This window comes from Castanea sativa, chromosome 1 (assembly GCF_040712315.1).
Source record: "Castanea sativa cultivar Marrone di Chiusa Pesio chromosome 1, ASM4071231v1".
NCBI lineage: Eukaryota > Viridiplantae > Streptophyta > Magnoliopsida > Fagales > Fagaceae > Castanea > Castanea sativa.
Window position 1 is genome coordinate 15,498,966 of NC_134013.1, and position 26,780 is coordinate 15,525,745.

At 36.7% G+C, this 26,780-nt stretch overlaps 4 protein-coding genes across 4 annotated transcripts; all 4 read right to left on the reverse strand.

Annotated features, from left to right (window-relative positions):
* Positions 1–2,268: 2,268 nt before the first annotated feature.
* LOC142642463 (RING-H2 finger protein ATL8-like) lies at positions 2,269–3,196 on the reverse strand. The gene has a single exon (XM_075816826.1). It carries the CDS (start codon positions 3,083–3,085, stop codon positions 2,498–2,500), a length of 588 nt encoding a protein of 195 aa, XP_075672941.1. The 5' UTR covers positions 3,086–3,196; the 3' UTR covers positions 2,269–2,497.
* Positions 3,197–9,832: 6,636 nt separating this feature from the next.
* On the reverse strand, positions 9,833–12,278 carry LOC142622939 (outer envelope pore protein 21, chloroplastic-like). Its single transcript, XM_075796509.1, has 5 exons — positions 12,020–12,278; positions 10,935–11,009; positions 10,693–10,845; positions 10,455–10,553; positions 9,833–10,040 (listed from the first exon to the last, which is right to left on the reverse strand). Exons 1-5 carry the CDS (start codon positions 12,110–12,112, stop codon positions 9,957–9,959), a joined length of 504 nt encoding a protein of 167 aa, XP_075652624.1. The 5' UTR covers positions 12,113–12,278; the 3' UTR covers positions 9,833–9,956.
* A 2,109-nt stretch (positions 12,279–14,387) lies between these two features.
* LOC142613547 (dolichyl-diphosphooligosaccharide--protein glycosyltransferase subunit 1A) lies at positions 14,388–26,714 on the reverse strand. The gene is made up of 10 exons (XM_075785931.1): positions 26,528–26,714; positions 25,446–25,490; positions 24,503–25,137; positions 24,266–24,413; positions 24,007–24,183; positions 23,175–23,243; positions 22,961–23,050; positions 15,442–15,600; positions 15,128–15,352; positions 14,388–14,871 (listed from the first exon to the last, which is right to left on the reverse strand). Exons 1-10 carry the CDS (start codon positions 26,624–26,626, stop codon positions 14,680–14,682), a joined length of 1,839 nt encoding a protein of 612 aa, XP_075642046.1. The 5' UTR covers positions 26,627–26,714; the 3' UTR covers positions 14,388–14,679.
* On the reverse strand, positions 16,372–19,932 carry LOC142616177 (uncharacterized). The gene is made up of 6 exons (XM_075789045.1): positions 19,550–19,932; positions 19,361–19,449; positions 17,757–19,242; positions 17,430–17,634; positions 16,478–17,322; positions 16,372–16,389 (listed from the first exon to the last, which is right to left on the reverse strand). The coding sequence occupies exons 1-6, from the start codon at positions 19,772–19,774 to the stop codon at positions 16,372–16,374; spliced, it is 2,868 nt and encodes a 955-aa protein (XP_075645160.1). The 5' UTR covers positions 19,775–19,932.
* Positions 26,715–26,780: the final 66 nt, after the last annotated feature.

The following is a 26,780-nucleotide window of genomic DNA, read 5'->3' on the forward strand; positions in this document are numbered from 1 at the left end:
ATATATATGCTTACTTTTTCTTCGTTTCGCTTTTGGGGTTGAGGTGTTGGGGTCATGTTACGATCGTTACTATAAGCTTACTTTACATTTTCAAGAATCGAATCTAATTAATAAGATTAGAAAAAGGCTTTTCATGTGAATTTTCACCCCGTCGCAGAAGGGTAGAGCCGTAGAGATTATGCAAAAGCCATTTTTTTTAGAATTTCAAAGAAATTTGTCTTCCATTTCAACTAAATAAAGTTTGGTTTAGAATATTCTAGTTTTTAATGTCTTTTGATTTGTTTTTCTTTATTAGGAGAATATGAATTCAAAGTTCTCTTTCTCCAACTATTGTAACTATTAAATTATAAAAATAAATGAAGTTTCAAGTTTTTCTGACCAAGAAAAATAAAAGAGAGTATCAAGTTAAAAGAAATTCAATTGCATGTACTAAGTTACAAATTTATCCACGTTGACTAAAGATGTGCATTAGTCGGATTGAGTTAAGTTGGAAGGTTTTTTAATCAAACTCGATCCTATTGAGCTGAGAATTTTTTAACCCAACCCAACCCACATGGATCAGGTTGAGCTGATTTGGGTATTAAAAAAAAAAAAAAAACTAATTTTTCTTCAATTATTTATAAATTTTTTACAATAAACCATTATGATCTATATAATATTCTTAAATTATATACCAAATTTCCAAACTCATCAAAATTAATTCTAAATATAGAAACCAATAAAATTACCAAAAAAAAAAATAATAGTAGTAAAACAAAATAAACTTATACTCATGGTGAGTTAGATTAGGTATGATGAATTGAAAAAACTATTAACCTGAAATTTAATACACTACCTAGTGCACTAGAGGGACTAAAGAGAAGTCAAGCCCTAAAATAAAATTCCAATATAAATTGACTCACCAGTCTACATAAACCAATTAGAGATGTCGGGATAGGGTTGGGTCGTTTTCGTCGGATTAGGCGGTTTGATCATTGATTCACTCTCTTGGCGGCTGACGCTGACAGACAAATTTTATTATTTTAATTTTTTTTTTTCTTTTTAACACAGCTGTAGTCGGTTAAAACACGAATAGGAATTGGGAATACATTCCTTCCCTAAATCACTCAACAACCTCGGGGCCAGCATTAACAAATGGTAACGATTTCTTTATTAAAAGAAAGCTCTGATTAGTTGTAAAGTTGGGTTGTCTTGTGTTGCAAGAAGTTCCAACGTCCATTTCATATTGACAAACAGAACTCTAGCAATGCTGGATGCCCATATCCATGTTTCCTTTAGTATAATTAGTGCGCTAAGAGCATCCACAGCAGTGGATCTAAAATTTTAGCAATTTAGCTATACAAAAAGTTACTTTATCTATTTTACCTATACACTTTACAAAACATACTGCAGCAGTGCATCTATTTTAGCTTTCAACACAATAAAATAATATAAACATTACAATAAAATAATATTTCTATTACAATAAAATAATACAAACACAAAACAAAAAAACTCCCCAATCCGATCCACCACCACTGCCAACCAACCAAGATCACAGAAAAAAACCATCAGCACAAATCACACAAATCACAAATCACACCCACAAAACAAAAAAACACCACAAGTCGGTGAAGATCGCCGAAGAGCAGGTCGGCGAAGATCGACGAAGAACAGGTCGACGAAGACCGGCGACGAACAGGCGAAGATCGGCGCAGAACAGGTCGGCGACGATCGGCGCAGAACAGGTCGGCGAAGATCAGCGCAGAATAGGTCGGCGAAGATCGGCGACGAACAGGTGAAGAACAGGCGAAGATCGGCGAAGATCGGCGACCAACAGGCGAAGAACAGGTCGGCGAAGATCGGCGAAGAACAAGTCGGCGAAGACCGGCGAAGAACAGGTCGGCGAGGACCGGCGAAGAACAGGTCGGCGAAGAACAGGCCGGCAAAGCAGAGAGTAGATGAGGGAGAGAAAAAAAAAAAAAAAAAAAAAAGAGAGAGACAGAAGGAAAAACGAAGAAGGAAGAGAAGTCGGAGAGAGTGAGAAAAAGAAAGAAAGAGAAAACATTTTTTAAATGAAAGAGAGAGAGAGAAATTTAATAAAATAATATATTTTTTTTTAACTTTGAGCTACAGTGCACATCTAAAGATAGATGTGCACTGTAGCTGGAAGCAAAAAAAATTTTGCTATAGCTCCACTGCTGTATCATCAGTTTTAGTGGTTGAGAAGCTAAAATATAGCAATATAGCAATTTACAACCACTGCTGTGAATGCTCTAAGAGCAGAGATACTACATCATAATTCTTTCATTAATTCAACAATTTGAAACTTTTTTAGTACACAAATTATAACAAGTGCTAATTACATACACGAAATATAATTTTACAGAGGAATTCATAATCATCCAAAACCAAACTTAATTTTCCTTTTCCAACAACCACTAAATACTAAGAAAGAAATTTTTGGAGAAATTAAATTAAAATTAAAAATTCAATCCCCTAGTTGGGGACTAGGGGTCTATGGCAAGAACCTATAAGCATCATCTTGAGGACGTGGGTCCTTGAATCTGGAGTCAGGTTGAGGTGCAACGCACTTGTGACACGTGGTGACAACGAGGATCTGACGGCAGGAAGGGCATGAGGAGTGGGACCCAAGCCAGGTCTCGATGCAGGCCACGTGGAAGCCATGGCTACACTGTGGGAGTACGAGGATCTGGTCTCCGGTGGCGAACTCGGACAAGCAGATTGCGCACTCGGAGGAGAACTTGGAGGCCGAGTCGGCGGTGAAGGTGAGCTTGGGGAGAGACTTTAGGATCTTCTTTTTCAACCCCTTGTTGGCCAAAGAAGGAGACGGAGGAACGAAGGTCGGTATGGCTGCAGCAGCTTGTGGTGATGGTGGTGGTGGTGGTGATGGGGTTGCTGTTGTTGTGGAGGAGAGGCGGCGGAGCCAGGCGCAGCGAGCGACGGCGATGAGACCCAACACGCAGATTAGAGCGCAGAGGAGAGCTGCCAGGATTACCACGAAGTCTGAGTCGACCGTTACCGGTTCGACTGGCTCGGACGACGACGATGTCACGTCGTTAAGGAATCTCAGAGGACGAGTCATGTGAAAGATACACAGAGAGAGTTCAGAGGTTGTTTGTTTGTTTTCTGTTAAGGAGAGAGAGAGAGCGTGTGTGGGCGCGTGTGTAATGTTTTACGTATATGTGTATGTAATGTTAGGTACTAATTTATGACGATTTTATTTATAGAGTAGTAGTTCGATGGTGAGTCAGTCAGTGTGGTAGTGACTTTCTAGTTTAGTGAGGAATCTCAGTCTTGCTAAAAACCATTCAAATAAAAAGTTGTTTTATTTTTTTTTAATTTATTTTGACTCCAGTTCCTGTTTTTGGTCCAATAAATTTCTTTTGATTTATGACCCTACTACTACTCCTACTAAGACTGCCTTTTAAGCAATTTCTCTTGAGGAAAAAGAAGAGGAAAAAAGTTTAATTTATTTGAAATTATTTTTCTTTATAGGGACCATTTATATATAATTTTAATTATATAACTTTTTTAATTAGTTATTTAACTTTTTTTTTAAACAATCATATGTATTTCTTAAATAATGCATACTTCCAAACTAATTTAAAACTTTCTTTATAAGAATATTATTAAGCCAGAGTTGTTCAACTTTTTCTGTCATTTTTTTAAGTGTTACTTATCCCAACAAGAAAAAGGGTCTTAAATTTTTTTTTTTACTATGTGGAATCTGGTTAATAGTTACTACATTTTATTACCCCTGTCCGGGAAAGTGGAGAAAGGAAAAATGGACATGACATCGCCAATTACATCCAAAGGAATGTAGATTTTATGTGATATTTCAAGATTGCCCTTTTTTGAAATTATTTATATTGTATGGTTCTTTGTGAAGGAAGATAATTTTTTATTGTATATAAAATATTCAGCATAAATTCTTCCAACATTAGTGGTATAAGCCCAGTCAAATAAACCTAGAGAATAATGTGAAGAATATAAAATTTTTAATTAATTTTTCTATAGTAACTCTTAATCATATAGTATATAGTAATATATTAAAGTGAAAGTTCAATAAAAAATCCAAAATTGATTTAATTACACTCTAATTTTGGGTCAAGTATTCTTTTAAAGACTTTAATATTTAATGCGAAGTGTGTGTGTATATATATATACACACACTTAATATCTTTAGATTTTAAATGCACATCAATTTCATACCAAGTGTTCTTCTCATTATCTTTAAAGGGGAAAGAATTTGCTACAACCTTGTATGCAGCAATTACTGCATATAGGGTAAGGTGGCAATCAAAGAGAAGTGACATCAAATCATGGGTTAAGCTGGTTGCAACAAATCCTCTCCCTATCTAAAATGTTGCAGCAAATTCTTTCCCTATTTAAAATGTGTGTTAATTATATTTAGATACAAATACATGTATCTAAACTTAAAAATATATATAAAAATACTCAATTTGAATTTATTATGCTTCTAAGTAATACTATAGATGTGCAGAGTACATTACTTATTGGATAGAAGCGTTATAGGTCAGTTTGGTAATTTTCTTTTTCTTTTTAAGGAAAAGTTAGTTTGGTAAGTTAGGATTAAAGAAACACTACTTTTATTTAGATCTACTATTTTATTAATACGAATCATAATATACAAGCTAAACACAACAAAATTTGTGTCAATACTCCTGAAAATTTTAGAAAGAAAAGAGGATGGTAGATGTATTTATAAGTTATGCTAATGTAGGCAGTAGGATGGTGGTGTCATATAAAGTTGCAAACCACGGCCATTGTAACTTTAACCAGTTACCAGACAAAATAAGTATCAATAATGTCACCCAAACAAAAAAAAAAAAAGTAACATTAGAACGTAAAGAGTCCTATTAACAGGTGCACACTAAAATTTGATGATGGTTTTATGCTTTTATCCCTATTTTTATAGGGAGTAGAGCCATTTTCAGCCTAAAGTCGAGCCAATTAATAATAAATAAACTTTTCCTATCTTTCCATGTTAGTATTACCCCTTTTGAAATTTATTTAACTAGTCACTGATCCATACTATGCACGAGAACTTACCTATTTGTGAGATAAACTAAAATAATTTTATAAAATCTAAAATTAATCAAGAAACTACACCACTATATGATTTGCTCTTGTATGACTTCAATTTGTGTTACAATTTAATGAAGAAGCCATGGCATACAAAAAAATTGTCAGACAATTTCAGATACTGCAAAAAATTACTCAAAAATTCAGATATTAAAACTTCTAAAAGACCAAAAAATATTAAAGAATCAAATAATTCGCTACTTAGAAATTATTGAAACAAAACAAAATATATATGACTAAAAAATAGAAAAATATAAGAAAAAAATTGGGTTACATTCAAAAGAATAATTCATGGCTATAAGTTTGCACCCTATCATAAAATATCACGTTAGTAAAGTAGAGAGATAATAATAATAATAATAATTATTATTATTATTATAATAATAATAATTATAATAATAATAATAATAATATCAACATTTGAGTTTAAGTTGGACTTATTAGAAAGATAGAGTTTTACTTCTTGATATGTTTGGATTAAACAAACATAATTTTGTTTTAAAAAAATGATGAGTTTGAGTTTAATTTGGACTTGTTAAAGAGATAGAGTTTCATTCCTTATTAAGTTTGGACTAAATAAAAATAATTTTATTTAATTGTTTTAAAAAAATGATGAGTATGAGTTTAAGTTGGACTTGTTAAAGAAATAAAGTTTCAATCGATATTAAGTTTGGACTAAATAAAAATAATTTTATTTAAATAAAATGATAATTTTATTTAAATATTGTGCTAATAAAAATATTGTGCTGACGTAAAAAATTGTGAGAACTTCGTAGGTTTCGGTTATATATATATGTGCCTAATGCATTAGTTAACAAAAGCTAAAAGTAAAAGGGTCATTCTAACGAGTGTCCTTAAGGCATTGGTTAACAATTCGTTTTAGAAAAGTTTTGACACTACTTTTATGGAAAATGAAAAAAGCTATCAAAATATTAATTACTTTTTTTTCTTTTCCCATAAAAAATTTCTTTAAATAGATTATTAACCAATACCATAAGGGTATTCATTAACACTCCCCAAAGTAAAAACTAAAAACTATAGTTTCTCACTTTGAAACATGGCATAAGATTACAAAGATAATTCCTAATTTCATATTAATCATTAAATATATATATAGTATCATATGTTGCCTGTATCGTGTATATATGTGTATCGTGAAGATTCCTTTTTATTTCCTTAATCATTGCATTTTTTTTAGAGTAACGCTATATATACAAACTATTTTATAATATTTTTACAAACTGTTGATGTGTCGAATTCTTACTAGTTCTAATATGGGTCCATCACTAACATCACATTTTTACTTACAATAACTATTTGGAAAATACTAAAGCTACATTAGCAGTTTGTAAAATATTGTAAAATAGTTTGTGTTTGTAGCATTATTATTATTATTTTTTTAAATACCAATTCTCGTGGAGAAAAAAGTAAAATATATTCCACGTCCATTCAATTAGTTCACATTTGTCAAAAGAAATTAAAAAAACACCTTTTTTTTCCCATCTATTTGTTTTGCCTTTATCATTAATATTTTGACTTTCATTCCATCCTAACTAGAATATTCCGTTCTGGTACATAAATAGCTACGCTAAACCTAATATTTTTGTCTTTGTCAAAAGTCTGAAGCCTAAATTGGCCATTTGGACAAAATTTTGGCATGAAATGAGATCTAACTTTGTGGATTAGAGTTTGAGCTTCGGAAACACCTCATTTAAGAGGACCTTTTGCTGTAATGCAAGTAACAATGAAAGACAATGAGTAGAATGACTACAATTTCTACAATTTCTAAGTACTGATATCTAAGTCTTAAGTTATTTACAATGCCATTGATTTGAAGTAAACTAATTCGAAATAAATTGGTTTGAAGTGAAATATACATAAACAAACTAATTCAAAGTGATTCAATTCAAAGTAAACTACATAAACCATATCCTAAGTCATCATTCTAACACCAAACTAATTGAAAGCAAGCACAACAACTAGATACAAGAATCAAACTTAATTAAACTTGATTACAGAGTTCAAGGAAGGCACTTACAAGCATAAATTCTTCACTACTCCTACAAAACTAAATAGAAATGATCTCAACAAAATTTTCAGTGTATTCGCGGTGACCTTTTCTTTTTCTTTTTTCTTTTTTTTGTAAAATGTGCCTTTATTAATACTTAAGATTTTAGCGGTTTTTATCAGTTTATGCCTTCCATTCCATGTGATTCCTCGCTAATTCTTAATGACACTTTTCAAATTTTAAACTAGTCTCAATAACTTCTGAGGCAAATTGTTCCAAAGGTAATTGCATCAATGCCATGTGTCGCTTTTGCAGATGTGTGTTTGTAAAACTGATCAAGGCCCTTAACTACGTTGAGGGAATTGCTCCACTCTGCCAGCAACTGTTATAAAAAATACATCCGGTTACGGGAGTATATTTCCTCGCACTCACAACTAGTGAGACCCATTCAGCTGTGAGTGTGAAGAAGTATACACCCATAACAAAGTATACTCCTCCAACTATTCGAGTATTATTAGATTAACTCTTAGTTTTCAATTATTTTTATTAGGGGCATCACATCGCTTGTCCACGTCACTCTACTTAGCTGTGAGTGGGAGGAAGTATACACCCATAACAGGGCATACTCCTCCAATTGTTCGAGTATTATTAGATTAAACGTCCGTTTGAATACAGCTGAAAACTGAAAACACTGTAGCAAAATAATATTTAAATATGTGAATAGTACCGTGTGACCCATTTTTAATGAAAAAAAAGGCTGAAAAGTGTTATTTGTGGGTCTCATAAACAGTGCACGGGTGCATTGTTCACGGGAAAAGTCAATATTCATGGCAAAAAAAAAAAACGTGAAACCACAAAACGATAGAAACGCAGACGTGGAAAGAAATAATTTCTACCCATAAGCACACTAACTCTTAGTTTTCAATTATTTTTATTAGGGGCACCACATCACTTTTCCGTGTCACTCTTAACAATAAAAGGATTTTGTTAAGAGTCTTGAAAGCTGATTGTTTTGATGGGATTCAGGGCTGCTAATATGGGTTTCCTCAAGACTTGACCAGGTGGCATTGATCGAGGTCGGTGGCAATAATTGTAGATGGATGGGTATGGTTTCGATGGGGGATAGAGACTAGAGAGAGAATTTTTAAAAAAAAACCAAAATAATAGTAATTTACTAGAAAGGAAAATATTTTTTCTTTAGAAAATATAATTTTTATGCGCTCAAAACAGCATAGTTTACAGGATGTAGTTTAATACTGTATGTTAAAACTACATTGTTTTCAGCTTAGTTGGAACTTAACAACCGCCCCAACAATGGGTATTGACAAAAGGACACATATCAAAGCGTATTATACTTTTCAGATCCAAAATCTAAACGTTTAAACTTTAAGCTTTAGAGACAAAACAAAATGACCACATACTTTAAGAATACAAACTGCAATTTAATCAAATAGAAACATTCCTCATCTCTCTATAACATTTGAGACAAGTAAAGAATATTTCCATTCGTTCCATCGCATATAATCATAGAATCTTATACTAACTATTGGATTACTTTTCAACACCATTCTCTACGTTAGACAGTTTCCAAATACGAATTGAACAACTCTTCTTGTTTGAGCTTACTGAGTTGCTGATCCACAGTTCAGCATTTCAGCTCCGGTACATGGTCATGACTTATGAGACTAATATGGTCCTACCTCACAAATCACAATTCACGTGTCTGCTTCAAAAAGAAAGCATTATCTGACGTTATTAGCATCTTGGACTTAATGTTGAATCTCAGTAAAACTACGGTCCAACCTTGGGGTTCAATGACTAGAGCTCTGGACCCAATCCCAGTCTGTAAAACTATATGCATTTCTAAATTAAGCACTACTAAAATTAAGTAAAAATTAACACAAATCACTCATAGGTCACTTCCTAGTCAGGGTGAAGATCAATATAAGTTGGCTCACTGATACATGTATCATAAGCCTCTTCTTGTCAACGGAGAGCAAATGTTCAAATTGTATAAGCTATAATGGAAAGATAGAAATCTGCATCCAAGGAAAGTTTCACAATTACAAAGATCGCATTCACCATGTGCACTGAATACAAAAAATAGTTAAACTAGTATAAACTCTACGAGTGGAGAAAGATCTACACTCTGAATCCTCCAAAGCAGTGCTTCTATTTTTTATGAGAGCATTGCTTCCATATTTTCCTTTGTAAAGGCAGCTTCGAATTCCAATACAGTGCTTGTCCACATTGAGTTCGTGGTACTATAAAGTAGTGATATATAATATATTACGAAGAGTGGTTCCTATACTAGGTATCAAAAGTTCCTTTCCCTTCTCTTGTTTTCTCTTAATTCTACAGCTATGTAATAAATAGCATACATTTAACATTTTCTGTATAAATAATCAACATTCATTTGAATACCACCACATACGAACATCAATGTAATGATGATGCATACCCTTACTGAACCTGTATGTCCTTTAAATTCAATCAACTACATCACTCTCCATAGCTCAATATACCCCTGCACAGTCACTTTCTAATGACACAATTGACCTTAACAAAAGCAATCCAGCCCAAAATATGGGTGACAAGTAGGCCCCTTCCAAGATAAACAGCAAACTCTAAACCACTATAGACTGTAGCTGCCTTGGGAGGCTGAATTTTGGACAGAATAAACATAAATAAATAAATAAAATTCAATCACTGGGCTTTTGAAAAATGCAGTTTCATTAATCAATACTCAGCGTCTGCTTGTGGGCTGTCCAACAGAATACAAAGTAACATGTGTTCTAAAGGTACATCTCTCACCTTCAAAATATTGAAGCTCTGTTTCTCACAAGTCAAATCTCACATTCCATCTACCATTAACATCAGCATTGAACGTCCAATTGTTTTCCCTGATCTGCAGATACGGAACCTGAAATAAAAGATTTCAAAACAAAAAAGAACAGTATCAGCATAAGATGGTGAATAAATGCAACCTTTAAAAACAAGAAAACACAAGGTGAAGACCAAGAGGTGAAATGAATTTGAAGCCTTTACAGTACAATTGTAATTTTTAAGTATTGAGTAAAATTATAATTCAATCAACAAAATTTATAAGACTAGACGAAAAATCCAATATTTAAGCATTCTTGTCACTAAAAACTGACTTTGAGGAATATACAGCATCAAGAATGCACAATAGAACAACAACAAAAATTGGAATATAAAAGATCTAGGCATCAGGTATCATGGGACATACATACAATGCAAGCAGAAGGTTCTCTACAAAGGGCTCCAAAAATGTACGAGTTTGAGTTTCAGTAATAAGTTTTAGCCAAAAATATACCTTTTCAAGCACTTCATAGCCAAGTTTTAGCCTAACATCTTGCTCCTTCTGAAAATTGAATATACTCCAAGAAAATTCAGCAGCTGCTCTTGACTTCGTCTGCCAAAGCATGATGACATATTTGTGGCATAAGGACATATTCATTACAATCTATTGCTTCAAAAGCTATATGAAAAAAAAAAAAAGGGTTCACACCAACAAGGCAAAATATTTCACAAACCCCATTGAAAACACTAACCTCTTTAAATTCTTTGTCTACATCACATCGTCCCTTAATATTAAAGCTTAACAGGCCATTAGTTGTGACTGGAAATGACTTTTTTCCACGTACACTGTACCGTAGTCTCTCACGCCTATCATATTGTGCACCAACCCCAAGGCTTGCTGATAACTACAATTGAATGTATCGATTAAAAATTAAAAAAATGCACATAAAAAAAAATCTTAAGCCATCACTGCAATCATTAAGTCAAAACACACTTCTGGGTAGAAATGCCTCATCATTGCACTAAAATAACTTGGAGCTCCAGTTCCTGTATCTAGCTCTCCATGGACCTGAGCCAAACAAATACAAAGGATATAAATAAAGAAAACAGGCTCAATAAACAAGTTTGAAATAGCACTTCTACTTGATTATGACTTTCAATTTTAGAGCATTCGCATAAGCTCATATAAAAATGTACATCTATTTAGCATAAAAATCTTCTTCTTCTTTTTTCTATTTTGCATAACCATTTTTCAAATACACCCACATCGGATTATTTATTCAATTGTCAATTTTATCAAAATATCAATGTTTCTTGATTTTTTAATTGTTTCTCTCACATCACAACTACCATCCCCTCTCTTCCTTCATCCTCAGAAAACATAAAGAAAGAAACAAAAATGCAAAATACACAACTACAGTTTGTAGCCATGTAAATTTTCACGGTTACTGTAATTAAAATGGAAAATGGACCATAGATGCATAACTTTCGTCAGAATAATGTGGGTGATTTTTAAGGTTAATTGGCCAAAATTATGCATTCAGGCCAATTCACAAGGACTGATGCAAGTGCTCTTACTCCCTAGTCAAAGAAACCCGAGTTGAAAAAACAAAATAAAAAAAAGAAGTAATGCCACAAAACCCCAATTACTAAACATGATTACTGAGCCATAGCAGTAATAAAAAAGCTCCAAATTTCAAGAATTGGAGAATTGGGAAACACTAGTATATATGGCAGCCTACATAACATCAAACCACAAACTTAGCCAGACATACGTGAATACAACCCGACCAAGGTGTCCAACCCGAAATCTCATTGCAAAAAAAAAAAAAAAAAATTGTACTAAAAGAATTATCCACTGAACTTTGTCTAATAACTTTCCAGCATTTCAGTTCAATCGCACAAAAAATAATAGGAGCAGCAACACTAGTTTGTATGGCAGTAGCACCCAAAAATCCAATCAAAAGGCACTAACATTCCCATGACAAAAATGGCCTAACTTTATTATCGTTTTTCAAATATATTCAATGTAACCAAACACGGCATAGAGGGAAAAGGAAAGAAAGAGAAGGAGAGTACCTGCAAGTAGGTTTTGGAGTCGATTGGCAACTTTTCCTTGGCGTGGATTCTTAGAGATTTGGAATAACCACCATATCTGAGAGAAGTCTCCATTTGTGATTTTGAGTTAAAAATAAAAATTTTAAATTGGAAACCCTAAGCCCCAAACCCAAATGATAAAACCCTAATCCAAAAACAGACAACCCAAACTCTTCAGAATCGTATTCATATCATGTGTTTATCTTTCAACTACTGGTCACAGTCTCACAGAACAGAAGGTACATACGGGTATCACGTGTCCTTCCTTTACCCAATCCAAGTTTGCCACGTTACGTTTTTTTCTTTTTCTTTTTCTTTTTTTAACCGTATCGGATTCAAACCGTGCCGCCCGCTATGTTCCTTTTTTTCTTTAGAATTGTCCTCTTTTGAGGCCCACGTTGTCATCTAAAGGAAGGGTGGAGATTTATTTTTGCCCAAGATTTCTGTTGCTTTAGGTTACGTATATTTCATATTTGTCTAGTTTCAATGTGATATTCATGCACCTTTTTTTTGTATCACTGTAGTTTTTGACTTCTTTTAAATTAAAAAAAAAAATTTATTTACTACTTTTTTTTTTTTTATAGACCGTTCCAACTTGAGAGATTTTGGAACATTAATTTTCATTTGATTTTATCATTGGTATTGCTTTTATTATACACCAATCATAATAAATCATGTTAATATCCATTAAAAAAAAAGTTATAAAAAATATTGTTCATAAAGTGACATTAAACTGAGGCCAAATTTTATGTTTCACTCTTCCTGCTCCACTATATACTTTACAAATAAAAACATGTCACATGTCCATCTAATTTATCAAATGCTAAATTAATTTCTTCTATTATTTCAATTACCTAAAATAAATAAATAAATAACCCATCATATTTAGGTAATTGAAATAATAGAAGACATAAATTTAACAATTAATAAATTAGATTGATATGTGTCATGTTTTTATTTGGGGAGTATATAAAGGAGCACGAAGAGTGGTATAAAAGATTTGGACTCCATTAAACTAGGCCACATGTTATAAATCCAAAAATTGTCTTTGAAACCTTTTTGTAATAAGTCTATTTGCTTAATTATTATAAAAGTTATGCTAACGGCTGCCCTTAAAAATAGGAAAATTATTGAATACTCCACGAGTATCATAATTGCATACTCTCCCCTCCCATATGAATTGTAGGTTTCACCATAAATTTAATTAGTAAGACCCATAATTATGTGAGAGTGAGGAGTATGCATTTATAGTACTCCAAGAGTACCCAATAATTACTCCCTTAAGATAATGGTTTTAACAACTCATTTTAGGAAAATTTTGACACAATTTTTATGGGAAATAGAAAAGGTTGTCAAAACATTAATTTTTTTTCTCATAAAAACTTTCTTTAAATGAATTATTAACCATTGTCCTAAAGTCATTCGTTTCCCTTATTATAATTGTCACTAATTCCCTAAATTCTTATTCTCTAAGTTTAAGAATTACTTTTTTTGGAATGAGTCTCTTTGCTTAGTTATTATAGTTGTTCCTAAATTTTTAAGTTTAAGAATTGTTTCATTTTTTCCCTTAAAAATTTTAATCTCATCATATTCTATATTTGAAATCCTATAATTTCTTTATCTATTTAATTGGACGAATGTGACCTATCTATAATTAAGATCACCAAGCCAAAAATCTTGTACTATAATTTGCACCACTTGATAGTTCCTAGTTCCAACAAAAACGTCCATAATTCAAATTTCCCCATCCCAATTCTTGATGTATCATATCAAGGAAAGTTGAGATCACCAAATCATGGATGGTGTAGATATTGGTAATTTCAATATTACCATTAACTATTGAATTGTTGGATTATGAATAAAAATCAAATACTGAATTGTTGTTTCTCCACAAAAAAAAAAAAAATACTGAATTGTTGGAACATAATTGAGGTTTTGAAATCGGGTTTCAATTTTTTGAGAGAAATGAATGCAGTTATTGATCATAGTAAATTTCTTTTCGTACAAGCTTGAGATATACAGGTGGAACAGTTTGACGCAAAACTTGCACCACATAGTACAGTTAGAACCAAAGCTTGCACGACAGCACCACATTCACATCTTTAGCCTTCCTCGCCAGAGGATGGGCCACCTACACTGCTTGAATTTGATTATGTGTCGCTAATGCTATAGTACGAATCAGAGTTTTATTTTGTATTTTTCAGTGAGAAAAAAGAGTTAGGTGTAGCATTTAAATGGGCATATAGGTGTTCAAAAAGTTAGGTCTGCAAAACTAGAAATAAACAGCTGGGTGAGACTCAGAAAAAACAAAAAACTGGAAAGGCTCATCAAAAACAAAAAAACAAAAAACTGGAAAGAGAAAATAGATGTGACATGCGTTTCAACTCAAATATAAGCCTATACTTCCACACACGCAGACTACAGACCAATGGCCCCGTTAATTTGGCATTCTATCATGCACTTAAAATAAGTGTAGCGCTAAAATTCCATGGCCATTAATGTATAACTACATAAATATAAGTAAGCAGTAAGCACATCAAAATTCCCAGTCAGGTGTTGCTCTTGGCTGTATTTTTGTCTACGCGATGAAACATAAAGCCAATCCGATGGGTGGTGAACACTCTAATAATAATACCCACTCGTCATATCTCATCAATAATATCCAGAAGATCATCAACCTCCTGCCTCAAGGCTGTAATTTTCTGCTGCTGCAAAGCAATCCGATTCTCAATTTCCCGTCCCCCCGACTTTTTCTCATAGCCATCTACAACCGTTGAGTGTTTCGCCATCAGCTTCTCTTGCAAATCTTTCTCCTTAGCAACCAGCTCCTCCACCTATACAAACAGTAAAAAAAATTAGTAATTACATACAGTAAAACAGGTGTAAAGCAGTTAAGATAGTGTTAGTGATCCAAACATATAGACTAGACAATACTTTGTTATGTAATAGCATTCCAACTTCTAATGAGTTGAACACTGACCAAGTATTTGAGTTTATTTGAAACAAAAAGGTTGCACTAATGTTCAGTTTGATTTGCGTTTCAAAGCAAGCATACATACTATAAAGGCAACAAAGAAACAGCAACTGAACCTTGGGTAATATCTGAGAGGCCTGCGGAGAAGATTGCAGGAATGCCAGCAATGGTTTCAAATCTTTTGAAAGATCTTTCAACAAAACATCAAATGATTTCCGAGCTGCTTTACAAGCTTGGACATCTCCTGTCCTTGAAAGGTCACGTAATGATGCCTCCAGCTTATCATGAATTGTTAAGCATCGGTTGATGTTATTTTGGAACTGTTGAATTACTGCTAGTACCTGAAATAATGGCAAGGCACATATATATTACAAATACTTCTTTCCAATTGTAAATTATGATTTTACGTAGGAAACAACCACCTACTTACCTCATCCCATTGCAGCTTTGCCAAATAGGACGGGGAAGACTTGGAGATTGCCAAATCTGCATGCATGTATATAATGCCGGCAACAAAAAGAAGGAAAAATCCAGAAATCAACATTAATGGCTCCCTTAACATTGAAAGACTGCTGAACTTGTAATAAACCTGCAAAGTAACCAATAATGATCACGGGATGCGAACATACAGAACAATAAAGGCCACAGAGCATAACACTGAATTTTCTTCTTAATGTAACTTTGGGGGGAGTGGGGTTGGGAAAGGCGCAAAATGATAATCAGTTTAATTTTGAGAACTAGAAGATAGGAAAGGAAAACCTTGTACATGTAAACTGTATGCCAAAAACACCCACTTCAATAAAGAAGGAGGCCCTGTCTACGGATTCTAAACATTTAGGTCTCCAAGGGCCTATTTGGTTGGTGAGTTCAAACAACAATTTTCAAGTGCGAAGAAAGTAGTTTAAAGAGTGTTGTGAAAATACGTGTTTAAAGTATTCACAATGTAAAAAATGTGTTTGGTACGTGTATGTGTTTTCTAAATAAAGTAGATATTAATCTGACATGGACATTATTTTTTTGTTTTGTTTTTTTTTTGATAAGTAATCTGGAAGCTTTTATAAATAAAGGAAATAACGTCATACAAGGAGTTCATGATGATGAACAATAAGAAAAAACTACTAGGAATAAAAGTTAAGGGAGGGCAAAAACTCAGCGAGAGACGAGCAATTAGAAAGTCCCCAACAACGAGACCACTCTAAGAGACTACGCTGGCACAAAAGATTCAACTCAACCAAGGACTTCTCTTTGTCTTCAAAGGAACGACGATTTCGTTCCAACCACACAATCCACATTAAGCACCCTGGAACCAAATTCCATATGTCCGACTTATCCTTTCCATGCCACTGATGCCAACAAGGAATCAACTCCGCCACCGACCCTGGCATAACCCAAAGAATCCCAAAGGTCTGAAGCATACAAGACCAAAGAGAATGGGTAACAGGACAATGCAAAAGAAGATGGTTAACCGACTCCCCATCCTTGCAGCACAAGCAACACCTATTAACCAAGGGCCGACCCTTAAGCATAAGGTTGTCCAAGGTGAGGATCCGACCATGAGCAGCAGACCACAGAAAGAAAGCCACGCGCTTGGGGATCTTCGGTTTCCAAACCCCCTTCCAAGGAAGCCAAGAATTCGAAGCACCTCGGATCGCGAGGTAGTAAGACCGAGTGTCAAACATACCATCCCCTTTAAGCCGCCAGTAAAGGGTATCTCTCCTACTCCCCTGAGGAATGCGGGATTGGATAAGCCGGGGAAGAGAAAACGAAGCAGTCAACTCCCAATCTTCAAACGCTCTATAAAACGTTAAATTCCAAACTCTAACAGTACCCCCTTCTGGAATCCACAAAACCTCAGAGATACAGGCATCCTTGACCGATGAACACACATAAAGCTCAGGATAGAGAACTTTTAGGGTATCGTTACCAATCCACCTATCATGCCAAAAACGGATACGAGTTCCTTGCCCCACTACAAAAGAAAGATGCTTAGAAAAGTCCTCCCATCCTTCGTTAATGCTTCTCCAAAGGCTGCACCCATGGGACCTCCTGCAGTCTCTAGTCCTCCACCCCCTTTGATCCTCGCCATATTTTGAAGAGATAACCCAACGCCACAAGTGGGTATCTTCATGGCCATATCTCCACAGCCACTTCCCTAATAAAGCTTGATTAAACGACACCACCTTTCTTAACCCCAATCCACCCATCTCAATGGGTAAACACACCTTATCCCAAGCCACCAAAGGATATTTAAAACCCCCCTCAGAAGACCCCCAAAGGAAATTCCTCTGAATACTTTCCAATCTAGTCGCCACTGCTTTAGGAATAGTAAAGAGAGATAGAAAGTATGTCGGGAGACTTGAGAGAGTACTCTTAAGTAACATGAGCCTACCACCCTTAGATAAATAGAGACGCTTCCACCGGAGAGTCTCTTCTCCATCTTTTCCAAAATAGGATTCCAGATCAAGGGAGACTTAAAAGAAGATCCCAAAGGCATCCCCAAATATTTCATAGGCAAACTGCCTACTCTACACTGAAGCACATTAGCCAAAGCATCTAGATTATTCACCTCTCCAACGGGGACAATCTCGCTTTTCCCAACATTGACCTTCAAACCCGTAAACGCCTGAAAACAAGACAACACCATCCTAATAGACAAGATTTGCTCCCTTGAGGCCTCACAAAAAATGATGGTGTCATCCGCAAATAAAAGATGAGAAATACTCACCCTAGGCGAGTTCCACAGACTCCACCGAAATCCCGAATAAGATTACACTCCTCTGTCTTCTTCAAAAGTCTACTTAATACCTCCATTATCAAAAGAAACAATAGCGGGGATAGGGGATCCCCTTGTCTCAACCCACGGGAGCTACCAAAAAAACCTTCAGGGGACCCATTTACTAGGACAGAGAAACGGACAGACGAAACGCAAGCCTTGATCCACCCCCTCCATTTCACCCCAAAACCCATCCGGCCTAACAAATAAAACAGGGCCTCCCAGTTCACATGATCATAAGCTTTCTCAATATCCAGCTTGCAAACCACACCAAGAACTCTGCTCTTCAACCTACTATCCAAGCATTCATTTGCAACAAGCACTGAATCCAGAATCTGCCTTCCGCCAACAAACGAATTCCGAGTCTCAGAGATGAGATTATCCAAAACCCTCCGCATCCTATTAGCCAACACCTTGGATAACAGCTTGTAAACACTACCCACCAAACTAATGGGGCGAAAGTCTTTAATATTAACGGCACTACACTTCTTAGGAATTAAAGTGAGAAACAAAGCATTCAAAGACCGTTCAAACGAAGAATGGCTATAGAAATCTTCAAAAAAGTCCATTACATCCCTTTCCACGACACTCCAACATTTCTGAAAAAAGGCCATGGTGAAGCCATCAGGACCAGGGGCTTTATCCCCCTCCATCTCCTTTAATACCTGAAAGACTTCCTCCTTCGAAAACTCCTTTTCTAATAACACCCGATCATCCTCTTCAATACTAGCAAACTCTAACCCATCCATAGAAGGACGCCCCACCTCAGTTTCCTTATACAACTCTTGGTAAAAATGGACTATTTGAGAGCGTACATCATGCTCATCCTCATAAAGAATACCATTCACCTCCATCCTTTTAATCTGATTAGCATTTCTATGGGAGTTTGCTAATCTATGAAAAAACCGAGTATTATTATCTCCCTCTTTCACAAATAAGGCTCTAGACTTTTGCCTCCAAGATGTCTCCTCAAGAGAAGCCAGATGCTCTATGTCTCCTTTGAGTTGAATGCGCCGACTCTGATCCTCATTTGAGAGACCCACTAGCTCCTCTCTCACATCTAACCCCATCAGCTCAGTTAGCTTATTCTTCTTTCTAAAAGCCAAATCACCAAATTCCTCCCTGTTCCACTTTTTTAGGTCTGCTTTTAGAGCCTTCAATTTTTGGGCCAAGATGAAACTTGGAGAACCCTCAAAACTGGAGCCATCCCACCATTGCTTAACTCTATCCACAAAACCCTCATCCTTTAACCACATGTTCTCAAATTTAAAGGCACTGCGACCACGCCGAACAACACCAGCTTCTAACAAAAGTGGGCAGTGGTCAGAAAGAACTCGAGGAAGCACCCGTTGGGATACATTCTCAAAATGCTCCTCCCAATCAAGAGAAACCAAAGCCCCTGTCAATTCTTGACATAGGAAGACCGGAGAATCTCTAAACCAAGTGAAGGAAGCCCCTCTAAAGGTAAATCAACTAAAGAATTATTCTCTATGAAATCAGAAAATGCGAGCATAGCAGTGAAAGTCTCACAACCAAGTCTCTCACTTGGGTATACGATAATATTAAAATCACCTACAAGACACCATGCCATGGGCCACACAGCTCGCACCAGACAACTCCCCCACAAATTAGGCCGTTGACCATTGTCATTAGGGCCATACACACCTACAAGCCCAAACAAAATCATCCACCACACCTCTCAATAATACACGATGTTAAAAACTGACCCACTATAACATCCAACTTCTCAATAACCCTCTTATACCAAATCAGCAAGACCCCACCGAAGACCACAGGATCCAAAACAGCCAATCGCAGAGTACGGGCTACCCCATAAACTCCGAACAAATGCCCCATCAATAGACGATACTTTCGTTTCTTGAATACACACAAAATCGCACTTCCACTCTTTTAGAAGGTTCTTACACACCTCTCTCTTCCGGGGATTATTAAGCCCCCTCACGTTCCAAGAAAGTAGTCGTAGTGTCATTTAAAACTACTAGCAGCCCCCGAGTCCGTCAAAGCATCTCTGCACTTACTCCTAGCAGTGGCACCCTCATAATTGACATAAGAAATCAGCCCCTTAAGCTCCCTGAGGCCTCGTGTCCCTGAAATAGCGGGTCTCTTAGACACCTCTTCGTCCTTCACCTTGAGACACTCCTGTTCCAGGATACGAAAAAGGGCCAAACATTGAGCTTCATGTCTCACAATAGGAAAGCCCACCATTTTACGGGAATTTTCTCATCAACTTGGATACCCAATCCGAGGGGGACCACCTCGGTCATGCGTGTTCCCTCTAGAATCCGAGTCAATGAACCCACCTTGAGATCGTTAGGAACCCAATGAGACAGAGGTTCACATTCCAACACACAAGTCTCATTCTCTCCACGCCACAACCACCTTGTCCACCACCCCACCGGACTCCCGAGGAAGAAAAAAAACCCCGGATTCCCCGACCGAGTAGCCCCAACCAATCCACCACTTCTGCCTTAGCATCTCCTTCCCCGAACTCAACCTCCAATACTTTACCCAAGTCTAACCTAGGAACCAATCCGTTATACATCCCCGGCCCCTTCCTTGCCAAATCCGAGCCAACCATCAAAATCCCGGTGTCACCCAAGTCCCAACACCCAAGCCGATGATGCATCTCTCTCGGTGTCGGGGCTCGAAAACCCGAGCCCTGAGCCTTGCCGGCGTCGATACTATCTTTATCGGCTGCAAGAAGCATCTCCATCGATTCCGACACTTGGGTCATCACCGCGGAGAACACCGACCTCACCTCTTCATCCCAAGAGCTCGAGCCCACTTGTCCCACTCCCCTGGACCTCCATCGGCACCGAGGTCTTGGCTCCCGGAGCGTGGGCTTCAAGATTAGAGCTGCGCGTGGGGCCGAGTTTAACTTTACTTGGGGTTTGGCGTGGCCTCCATTCTCTTCGGGCTTGTTTGGAACGATGGGAGGGAATAAAATTAAGAGTAGTAGGCTTTGAGGGTTTTAAAGTTGGGCCCACTTCATTTACCTCGGACCACACAATAGCCCATTTCCCATCAAGCCCACGTTCCAAGCGCATAAAGAGGTCCAAGGAAATTTCGATTTCATCCCATCGGTTTCGACTTCCTTTCCCTTAGACATGTCCTTCGCCCCCAGAAGCTCCTTCGACCAAGGGTACTTGCCTTGCATGAAACACGGTAAGCGCAACTTGGATCGACACAAGCTTCTCTCCAACCTGCTCCCTCTTGTCCTAGGACCCTTTTCTTGCTGAAATTGCGGCCTTTCCTCGACAAAATCTTCACCCCTCCCAAGGCAGATTTCTTCTTCCCTTCAACCCCTCCTGCCAGTGGTATTTTTCCGATGCCCCACCACCACCGACGCATAGGAAGATGAGACATCTGTATTGGGAACTCCAGTGTTTGGTTTCCCTATTTTTCGCACCGCCTTGGAGATGATGGCCGTCACCCACCACCGCCGCCTCCACCGCTATAGCACCCGATATCTGCGAAGATCCCTGTCCGAAGAGTGAGGTGGTTTCAAAATCTTCCTCAGGTTTATGCTAAAATAGTGCCAGCCACATCCCACCCTTCCTTCAGGTATCACAATAGTACCTTTCCGTCGACCATGCAGAATTTCAGATACCATTAAAAACTTACCATGTGCGTTTGACCCCAGTTGAAGGATGAACACCATGTTACCCTCTCTAAACGTTCTTGCATATTGATCAGGTGATTTCTTTGAAAGTAAATCCTCCAAGTGGAGCAAGAAAAGGTTTGCACTTTCCTTCCCCAGAAAAACAGAGCGCATTGAAGAATGACCTCTCTCAAAAATCCGTAAAGAGAAAAAAGAACCCCCCTCCTCAACGGAAAACTCAAGTTTTGGATTCAATGAAGAAAAACGTGGAACCCCCCATGACATTCAAAAGTTATAGTGGTAGTATCATTGGACTACATGCATGGTTATCAGTTTTACTCCTTCAAAGTTCAGACTCATCTCTCTCTCACTCCTTCAGACTTCCTCCCATCTCCCTCTCTCTCTCTCTCTCTCTCTCTCTCTCTCTCAACGACACCTCAGCAGTCCAGGGTCCCAGCCTCCTTTCACCATCGTGACTTCACGTCCCTGGCTACAATTTGAAGAATCAAACATGTTGCACAGCCAATTAATTTTCAGCCCAAATTCTGATCTAAATGCGAATTTGCTTCTCCTTTGTTGTTTATTTCTTTTATTTTTCTTTGGCCGTTTGACTTGGTTTGTGTTTTGAAGGTAGGGATTAAATTCAAATGGGTTTTGTTTGATTTGAAAGAAGAAGACCGCCAAAATTGCAAAACAGCAAACACCAAAATAAAACAAAAAAATAAATAATAAGAGAAGGAAGAAGAAGACCACAAGTGTGGGTTCATGCAAGATAGAGAGGGGGGAAAAAAGTCATGCAGGAGAGAGAAGAAAAAGTTGTCTATGTGGTGCTGCCCGCATCAGTGGGTCCCACAATTTTTAATATATTTACAACAATGCCACTCAGCATTGTTACTCAAAAACTGAAAACTGCTCGTGAGGTGTTCTCAAAATACAATGTTTAAACACCATAAATTGAGAACTGTGACTCAAACACCCTTAGTTAAACACTATTACCAAACATTTTTTTGGGCCCACAGTTTTCACTGTTAAACACTAAAAGGTGTTGTTTGAACTTACCTACCAAACAGGCCCTAAAGCTTTTGAAAAGCAGATGCAAACACATCAAGGAGTTGGGGAAAACAAAAAAATTGAGATGGAGTGAGGAGCTTTAAGGCATCAAGCCATCGAGTGTTCAGCTGAAGCAACCACAGCAAATATAACACAAAGGAGCCTCCCTCCTACAAAATCTCCTATTCATGACCACTCCAAGACCAAGGATGAGGAAAGAGAGGATGAAAACAGCATTTTGAGCTTCAACATGTTTTTCTACAAGGAGATCCACCCAAAGGAGAGGCATTGCATAAACACCATTAGGCTAAAATAACAAATTTTTTTTTTGGGGGGTTAAAAGAGTACATCATTTGGTTCAATTTCAATTCTATAATTACTTATATATAAAAATGACTATTCTACAATTCAGATTATTAGTTGCTTCAATAGAAAACATTACTGCTGTCCCACAAACTATCATAGGTTTTGTTGTCATGCTTTGAAAAGAAGTGATCGTAATACCTGGAAATGCTGATTATGCTCTGGCACAGCATTGGTCTTTTCCAGCACAATCACTGGTCTACCAATGACATCTAAGTGGGAAAATTTTATCTTCAATGGATCATGTGCACAGAAAAAAAATAAAAAAAGGAAAATCAAATATTTAAAAATGAAAAAAAAAAAATTAAACAAGGAATCAAAAAATTGTTGGCATGAGAACTAGATCTTTTCATACCTCTTGCCATTGTTTCACAGGAAATGGAACGGAAACAGAGATATCTGTAGAACCCTCAGGCAAAACAACCTGTAATTCACATGCACCATGTCAAGGCTAAAGAGATGTATTATTCTAAAACTGACAGCAATTCATGCCTATAACACTTCCTAGCCACACATGGACTACATATTGCAAAGAAATAATTCCTAAGCAGCCTGTAATGACCATATGACATAAAATACAGATTAAAAGAATACTGGAATGAGAAAAAGGAGGAAATTACATAGAAAGCTAATGGGGATGACATCAGCTTCAAAAAAATTAACTCAATAGACAAGTTCACCATAATCCAGGGCAAGGGGGGAGGATCGCTGCATTCTCTCTCTCTCTCTCTCTCTCTCTCTCTCTCACTGAACATTTTGTTCCATTTTTGGAAAAGCAAACTTCAGCCTAACATCAACACAAACCTACCCTCCAACCTACCCTCCTCATGAGGCCCGTGCATGGAAATGAATGCAAGCACGTAACTCAATATAGTAATAGATCACAAAAGAGCAGTTCACTCCGTATTTAGTTGTTAAGGTATTCAACAGTTGGGGAATGTTCAATTATTATAGCAGCCTCCAAGAAACTCCTTTAACCCTAGCCCCACTTTCTTCAGTTGTCCCATCCCATCCCATCCCATCTTATTATTGTCTGTGCTAGCTTTATAAGATACTGGCTTTTCCAAACAGAATTGGGGTGGGGCAGGTCCAATGCCATACGTGCCACATCAATTTTCATAAATACATAAGAAATATAATATAAAGGGGCCAAAAATCAATTATCAAAATATTATCATATTACTTGCCTTCACAATGAGAGTGTCAATGACCACCTCGTTCATGGGGCAACCAAAAGAAAAGTCAAGGTAGCGCCTTCCCTCCGCCTGAAATAAGAAGTCCTGAAGTGGCAAGCCATATCCAATGGTAAAAGCAGTTCTCCAACCACCAAACATTGGATACCTAGGTTCAATTTCCAGTTCTGTCTGCAATCAGAGAGAAAACTAGTCACGATCATGAATCAATTCAGATTTTCAGTCTACACAAATTTGGAAAAAAGAAGAAGACCTTTTTAGAATCACTCCATAAATTGGATGTTGAAATGTTGCCAATCTCATCCCTATAATAAACAGAGTGAGCTCTTGGAGGCAATTTCGCTACAAGACTCCTAACAGCTGATGCACCTCCTACATAGCGTCTTGACTGATAATCAAGCCTGCAGCAGGAAATAAGCCATAATTGAATCTGATTAATAAAGAAATCAGCTTAAAAAAATACAACCCTAGAAAGAAAATGTTGACAGACCTAGAAAATTCTCCCTTGCTTCGAGCACCTCCATGGACAAGATTGTAATGCTCTGTCACCTGCACATTGCCCCAATGGGAAATCTCTATCTCCCGTACCAACTCTTGAGCAACTACAAAGGGTTGGTTCGCCTCGAAATGAACACCTATAGGTGAGTAAGAGAAGGGAGGAAGATTCTCATACGGACCGTACTTAATCTCGGAACCGTGAATCTTCGTATTTTCAATTTTTGTATAGGATTCAATTCTTGCCTCAGGCAGTTTGACAATGAGTGATTGGACCTTGACAGTGTAAGGGGAGAGATAGTGTGCAGTATCAGAGAAAACTACTAGCTGTATGTTAGCTTGAGTAATTTCCTCAGGGAATGGTTGCAATGCATGCGTAAAAACAGCCAAGACATCCAAAGTGAAGGTCTCCCCCTTGCCCAGTCCCTTGGGTAAAGATACTGAATAAAAAGTCAAGGCAGGAGGCATTCCTTTAGGGTGGACAACTTCAACAGGTAAACTAACAGCAGAAGCCTTCACCTTTCCTTTCCCTTCATTAGACGTTGCCGTCAAATATGCCAAATTCTTAGCCTGATTATCAGGAATTGTCAATAAAACCTCTGAAACCAAATCATTTCCCGCATTCTCCACCTGCAAATTATGGTAGAAAACAGGGTCAACTTACAAAATCACAAGTATAGACAAAAAATTCCCCTTAGTCTCCCTCAAAAACTTCTTGGCAAACTTTGGATGCACCTCCTAGTTTTACTTGATTTTGATTTATCTTTTTTGTAGAGGCAACATCACCGCATTCCGGAATCATATATCACAAAACTCTCAACAAATTATCAGACCGAAAGAAGATAAGAAAAAAGAAAAGACTCAACTCATATTTTTATTCATATGAATAAAATAAAAAGACAAACTTGTAGAGTCAGTAAAAGGCAGAAATCAGGCACCTTTAATGTTGAAGTGATGCGCACAATTTGGGAAGTCAAATCAATCTGCAAGCACGGAAAAACATGTTCAATAGCAGGTATCAAGGATCAACCACATTAAAAAATCAAAAAGATAAATGAATCATGATTAATAGCTAGCAGTCTTCAGCAAGGAATGTGTACTAATTTACTAGAAAAGCATGGATCCTCTCCATTTGCCTTGAAATGGAGAGGATCCATTTCATTGTAAGGATTTAGAAGTTCACAAATGTAAAGATCAATTTAGTTATATTGTCATGTAATTTAAGATCAGTTATCATCCCCTTTATTTAATAATTCAATAGTTACAGCACGGAAGGGGGGATTTGAACCCTGAATGTCACCTTTGGAAACACTAGGAGGTGCCAATTGAGCTACAAGGCTCTTGGCAAAAATAGCGGGGTACTAAATAGACGTTTGGATGTCTGGAAGCTAAATGTTCACCACAAATTGGACGTTTCCCATTTCAAGGCATATGAAAAGTATCTTAAATTCTTAAAATGAAAGAACAGACCACTAGCTATAACTTTGAGAATTTCTCATCACATTAGCCAATAACCTTTTAGGCCAAATGGCATTTCTTGATGTTTGCAATAAAGCCGTCCAGGTTTCAAATCCCCCTCCCCACTCAAAATGTATCCAAAAAAAAAAAAAAATTGTCATTGTACTATTGGGTTTTGTAATCTCATTCAATTTAAGGGCTTGATTGGTTTTCCAAATAAAATTCTACGTTATTTGATACAAAAAAAGTCTAATATGAGAAATTTTGTGAGAACTTCCTACTTCTTAAAATGATTCGATTCAACATGAAATGAAACCACCAAATTTCTTGCGGATCTTAAAATTTTCATATATAAATCACTTTCCAAACACAGCCTCACATACATTTCATTTGGCATTACAAATGCTTTATCAATTTCAGATTTTGATAATTTAAACCCTAAAGAAACATATCCAAAAGCGTAAAAAAAACAAAATTAGATCTGGGTTAAAACCCTAAACCCTAGAAAACTAGGAAATGCGAGGGTGAAATGGAGAAATTGAGGGAGAGAGAGGAGACTTACACGTCGGTCAACCTTGGAGAGGATGAGATCCGATAGCACTGGCACTGAAAGTAGAGCGATCGTGAAGACAAGTACATCCAACCTAACTCCTATCTTCATCTTCGTATCTGATTTGATTTCCAACTTCCAAGGGCTTTTGGTCTGAGAGCGCTAATGAGCTATCGTTTAGTCAGTTTACCAGTTAAATGAACCAACTATGGCCTTGTCTTTCGCGATAACCAAAACTGTGGGTTTTTTTTTATTATTATTAATT